Source organism: Brassica napus, chromosome C3 (assembly GCF_020379485.1).
Source record: "Brassica napus cultivar Da-Ae chromosome C3, Da-Ae, whole genome shotgun sequence".
In the NCBI taxonomy this organism is placed as follows: Eukaryota; Viridiplantae; Streptophyta; class Magnoliopsida; order Brassicales; family Brassicaceae; genus Brassica; species Brassica napus.
The window spans coordinates 42,615,409-42,621,480 of record NC_063446.1 but is presented as its reverse complement, the minus strand read 5'-3'; the positions used below and the strand labels follow the sequence as shown (position 1 = coordinate 42,621,480).

Genomic DNA, 6,072 nt, shown 5'->3' with positions numbered 1-6,072 from the left:
CTTTTCAAATAATAATATAGATAGATTTTCATTATACTAAAATATTTTTATAAGCCTATTTTAAATAGTATAATGATAAATCTAATTACTATATGTGCATATATACTACTAATTATAAAAATTAATAAGAAATAAGAAAGAAAGATGTATATAAAATTAATAAATATATGAAATTATCTTCTTTTTTTCCAAACATGTTTTCCATTATTTTTTAAGATGATTTTTATAATATTAATTTTTAATCAGTTAAATAATTAATGGTATAATTATACATTAAAATATCAACTAACAACCAGGTAGCATTCATAAACAACCAGATTTTTTGAAAATATTTAAAAAGATATTTCCATTCCCAATAAAAATATTTAGAAAAATAAAAACAAATAAAAATTGCTGAAAAAATATATTAAATATTAATTTAAATAACAAATATATGTTGTTCTTGCAACTGAATAATAACAAATAAATCTTTATTATACTAAAATATTATTATAAGCCTATTTAAAATATTTATTATAATGATAAATCTAATTATTATATGTGTATATATAATACTAATTATAAAAATTAATAAGAAATAAGATAGAAAGATTTAGATAAAAACATAATAAATATATGAAATTATCTTCTTTTTCCAAACACGTTTTCTATTATTTTGAGATAAATTTTATAATATTAATTTTAAATCAGATAAACAATTAATTATATAATTATACATTAAAATATCAATGAATTTAATCAGTCTAATTAAAATTGTTTAAGTAAACTAATAATTGGTCATAAAATCATGGAAAACACGACAAATAAGCAAATTCAATTATTAAATAATAGTATAGATATAAACCAAAACTGAAAAATTCAGTTCAGTTTGGTTCACCAAATTCGGTTGGGGTGAAAATCTCATACCTATTTTAACTCGTCTCGACGAGTAACAAAAGCTCACTAACAAACATCGACGGGAAAGAAAAACGTCACTAACAAACGATGATAAGCACAAGCAACTTAAACTCGACCACAAGCAAATAAATAACGCAATTTTATTCTTATTTTAAATGAATGGTTCAATGACGCGTGTCCCCACCAGTAATCACCACTACTCTCCTTTATATACTTCACCAGACTCACTCACTCATATATATACACTTGCATCATTTGGAATGTAAACCACAATAAAAGAAAAAGAGTATACAACGAGAACAAAATGGGCTACGAAAGACTCGGAACATCCAAAGCAAGTTGTTCGGTCAGAACCACCACAATTCTGGCTCCGAACATAAACCATGTCCCCATGACAACACAACCGACAAGAAAGAAGCTTCTAGTGTCTTTAACCGTCGTAGCCTTCATACTAATCCTCCCCGCCGCGGTATTCGGATCACAGCTCAAATCTTCCCAGCACGTCCCAGGCCAAGCTCGGAAACCAAGCCAAGCAATCTCAAAAGCTTGTGACTTGGCTCGTTTCCCAGAGCTATGCGTTGACTCACTCATGAACTTCCCCGGCACACTCGCCGCTTCTTCCGACAACAATCTGCTCCACGTGACGGTGAACATGACGCTCCACCACTTCAACCACGCACTCTACTCATCTTCCTCTTTATCTTTCCTCGACATGCCCCCACGTGTCCGCTCAGCTTACGATGCATGCATCGAGCTACTAGACGATTCGGTCGACGCGCTCTCACGCGCACTATCCTCCGTCTCCGGCGGCCAAACGAAGCCACAAGACGTCATGACATGGCTGAGCTCGGCTCTGACGAACCACGACACTTGCGCGGAAGGGTTCGATGGCGTCAACGACGGTGGCGTGAAGGATCAGATGACGGCGGCGCTCAAGAATCTCTCGGAGCTCGTCAGCAACTGTTTAGCGATATTCGCGGCGAGCAGTAACGGGAACGATTTCTCCGGGGTGCCGATACAGAACAGGAGGCTTCTTGAAGTAGGAGGAGATGAGAACTCGAAGTTCCCGAGATGGACCAAGAGAAGAGAGCGTGAGATACTGGAAATGCAAGTATCTCAGATACAAGCTGATATCATCGTCTCGAAAGACGGCAACGGCACGTGCAAGACTATATCGGAAGCCATCAAGAAAGCTCCTCAGTACAGTCCTAGCCGGACTATTATCTACGTCAAAGCCGGAAGGTTAATTTACGTTTTTATCCCTTCCATTTCTATTTTTTCTCTATTATGTTTGTGTAACTTTAAACTGTTACGTCCGTGAAAATGATAAAAGTAACCTCGCGTGTACGGAAAAGGGTTAATAATTGCGTTTATATGTCTCTGAATCTTCTGTTTTTTCTTTGGAAGGTACGAAGAGAACAACCTCAAAGTCGGTAGGAAAAAAATTAATTTGATGTTCGTTGGAGATGGGAAGGGTAAAACTATCATTTCGGGAGGGAAAAGTATTTTTGACAACATTACCACTTTTCACACGGCGACGTTTGGTAAGTAGCTTGTTTCAGTCCTTCTTTTCATCATTACTTTTAACTTTTTGAATCTTCTTCAAATAATGCAACAATAATAACAATTTGTTACAACTTAAAAGTAATAAAACACGTAAAAGCAACATTATTATCGCAACTAGACAAATTAAATGAAGACCCTTATTTTTGGGGTAATTTTTTTCAATAGCTCTTTGAATCGCCATAATTAATTTTTTTAACAGAGATACATTTCTATTTCTGGTAGTTGGATTATAAATTTCATGAAAACAGGATAATGGAGGTCAACACATGATATCTTGACAAAAAAAAAAGTCAAAACATGATAATATATATCGTTTTTCCTAATTGATCCTTTTTGAGGTTAAATATTTATTTCCCTATCGAATTAATATAAGTATATTGTTAGAGGTTAAAAATATATCTTTTCGATCTAAGACCATCTTCAGTGTATTTTCTTATTTTTTTCTTCTAAAATAGAAAAACTCTATAAGAACATCTACAAAAAGACTATCTATGATAGAATTTTGCAAACTCTATATTTGAAGTTTGAAGATGTTTTTCTTTAAAATTAAAACTTCAAATTTAACTTCAAAATTATTTATAATTTACACTATGCTCTTTATATTTGTCATAATTAATATAGATCCATAAAACTTTTGTAGATAACTAGCACATATATAAAATATTATAGTAATATTAATTAATAAAATATTACACTAAAATATAAAATTATAAATAGAAATACATAATTAAATATTAAACTACAAGAAAAATACCACATTATTACATAAAATTGTTTTAAAATGCTCCATTTTCGGTTATACAAAATTTGTTTGGAAAATAATTTAAAAGTTCTGAAGAAAATTTACTAGACTATTAGTGTTGATGTAATATTTAAATTTGTGTAATAATTATGTCTTCATGTATATATCTTCTTAAAAAAATATTAAGTTTCTTTTGTAATATTCTTGTTGTCTAATTCTACTTTTAAAATATTATAAATCTTATTTTGATTTTTTAAAAAAAATTATATGTAAAATTTTAATTTATAGAAATAAATTTGAAATATTTAAAGTGTACAAAAGTTTTAAAGATTAAAATTATGGATGAGAAAATACTTAATAATCATAAATGTGATGTATAATTAATTATAAGTACCAAGATGCAAATAAAAAGATGAAACTTCAAATTTAGAGTTTTAAGAAATGAAACTTCGTATCTTAAAACTCTAAATTTGAAGTTTTGAAGTTTTTTTTTTGAGAGCAAAGAATTTTATATTTGAAGTTATAGAGTTTCTTTTGGAGATGCTCTAATAGAGATGGATTATTCATTCATTTCTTCCTTTAAAAAAATTTATTCTTGATATATTATTTTCTAAGATAGGTAAATAAATAAGTTGCAAAGTGAAAAAATTATATTCTAAGAAAAGTTCTTGATTGTGACCAAAAAAAGGAAAGTTCTTGGAATTAGAAACTGTGAAGGGGGTCATGAGCTAGCTGTATAGATTTCGGAGTGTGATATGTTTAAAGTGTCCGACAGATTCAATTTAAGTCAGGATCGCTTAGAAAACTAGTTGTCTGTTACCACTTGTGTTTATTATGCATATGAACTATGGACCACTAAAGAAAGCTAGTTTAAAGTAAATTTTGTAAATAGTAATTTCCACTCGACCAGTAAACGAAGTCAATATTTTGGACCAACAATTTAGTAAATTGTGAGTTTTGTTTGAAATTTAATTTTGATCTAACCTTTTAGTTATTTGTAGTTTGGTTAGTGTTTTTGGATTCAACATTCAATATGATTACGATTGAGTTCGGTTACGTAACACACTCACACTAAATCGGACATCCTATGTGGTGCTGCCACTTATTCAACCAACCTCACATGCATGTTATTGTGCTCTTAAAGTTCATTAAGTGCATTCTACTCTACTAGACCATAAAACAATATTCCTTGATAAAACAAAAAGTTTAAATACATTACATTTATCAAATACTCATTTATACATCCCATTTCTAGGTACGTACATCATTACATCAGTAAATGCATGTCCCATATATGCTAATAATATGTTTGTATATTCAAATCTTAATAGAAATATGCACAGTTATATCATATACGCATAAACATCTAGAAGGATAAACACATTGAACCTATCCTAAAGCTTGAAGTAGGCCACGCAATTACTGACCCACATATTTGTATACATATATACATGGATGATGGGAGACAGAAGAGTTGCATTAATTTATATATATGGTTGGATGTGGGTCATGGCTAATTTTGTAGTTGGACGTTAGAGACCACTAGTTTCATATAACATTTATAGGTAAAGACATTTCTCACATATTAGTATTTGATTTTAAGTATATATATAGTTAAATCCAAATTATGATTTTGTTTGACTGCATTTGTTGCACTATATCTAGAGATAAAACACCTATTGAAGATGGGTTTACTTAAATACATTGGTTTCTTATGTTAAATAAATTTTAAGTACAAAACTTAAGTGTGTATGTATATTGTTTTATTTTCTCCAGCTGCCACCGGAGCTGGTTTTATTGCAAGGGACATCACATTTGAAAACTACGCTGGTCCGGCAAAGCACCAGGCAGTCGCTCTCCGCGTCGGGGCTGACCACGCGGTGATCTATAGATGCAATATAATTGGTTATCAAGACACGCTCTATGTTCATTCAAACCGACAATTCTTTCGTGAATGCGATATTTACGGTACAGTGGATTTCATCTTTGGTAATGCAGCCGTGGTGCTACAAAACTGTAGCATCTACGCACGCAAACCCATGGATCTTCAGAAAAACACGATCACAGCTCAGAACAGAAAAGACCCGAACCAAAACACCGGTATGTCAATACATGCGTCCAGGATTTTGGCGACACCTGATCTCCAAGCCACCAGCGGTACTTTCCAGACGTATCTAGGCCGGCCTTGGAAGCAATTCTCAAGGACGGTTTACATGTTATCGTATATCGACAAACATGTACACACGAGAGGTTGGCTCGAGTGGAACACAAGTTCATTTGCTTTAGATACTTTATATTACGGAGAGTATTTGAATACTGGACCCGGGTCGGCTCTTGCGCAACGTGTGAACTGGCCAGGATATCGGGTCATCAATTCGACGGCTGAGGCTAACCGTTTTACGGTGGCGGAATTTATATACGGTTCGTCGTGGTTGCCTTCGACAGGGGTTTCGTTCTTGGCCGGATTGAACATTTAGATAAAGAAAATATATTGCTTTCGTTTCCGATGCATTGTTTCATTCTTACGTCCTTATATTAATGGATATATGATTAAAATCCTATATATGTATGTTTTAACTTTTTAATTGCATTATATCCGGATATATTGCCAATAATATTGTAATTCACGAGTCGAAATAATTTTACAATATTCTTTTCGATAATAGAGGTTATTAATTGACTCGGTGCGATGAAGTAATCGATTTGTACATGCAAACTAGCTTTGGTTTTGCACACAAAAAATTGTTTGGTTTTACACACAAAAAATTGAACAGAAGTATACAGTTTACTTTGCCGTTCTAAAAAATAAATATAAAGTGAACCTTAGTGTTTTTGTGTCAATATGAGGGTTAAAATTAAAGTCCAGC

At 32.0% G+C, this 6,072-nt stretch overlaps 1 protein-coding gene across 1 annotated transcript; it reads left to right on the top strand.

Moving 5' to 3' along the window:
- The first annotated feature begins 1,091 nt into the window (after window positions 1–1,091).
- On the top strand, window positions 1,092–5,868 carry LOC106357682 (probable pectinesterase/pectinesterase inhibitor 34). Its single transcript, XM_013797366.3, has 3 exons — window positions 1,092–2,139; window positions 2,305–2,441; window positions 4,982–5,868. Exons 1-3 carry the CDS (start codon window positions 1,202–1,204, stop codon window positions 5,680–5,682), a joined length of 1,776 nt encoding a protein of 591 aa, XP_013652820.1. The 5' UTR covers window positions 1,092–1,201; the 3' UTR covers window positions 5,683–5,868.
- Window positions 5,869–6,072: the final 204 nt, after the last annotated feature.

What these genes read in the sequence shown, in the direction of transcription:
- LOC106357682 (XM_013797366.3), top strand. Translation starts at nt 1,202, where the DNA reads ATGGGCTACGAAAGACTCGGAACATCCAAAGCAAGTTGTTCGGTCAGA. An exon ending in ATCTACGTCAAAGCCGGAAG is followed by an intron (nt 2,140 to 2,304) that starts GTTAATTTACGT and finishes TTTCTTTGGAAG; the next exon opens with GTACGAAGAGAACAACCTCA. An exon ending in TTTTCACACGGCGACGTTTG is followed by an intron (nt 2,442 to 4,981) that starts GTAAGTAGCTTG and finishes TATTTTCTCCAG; the next exon opens with CTGCCACCGGAGCTGGTTTT.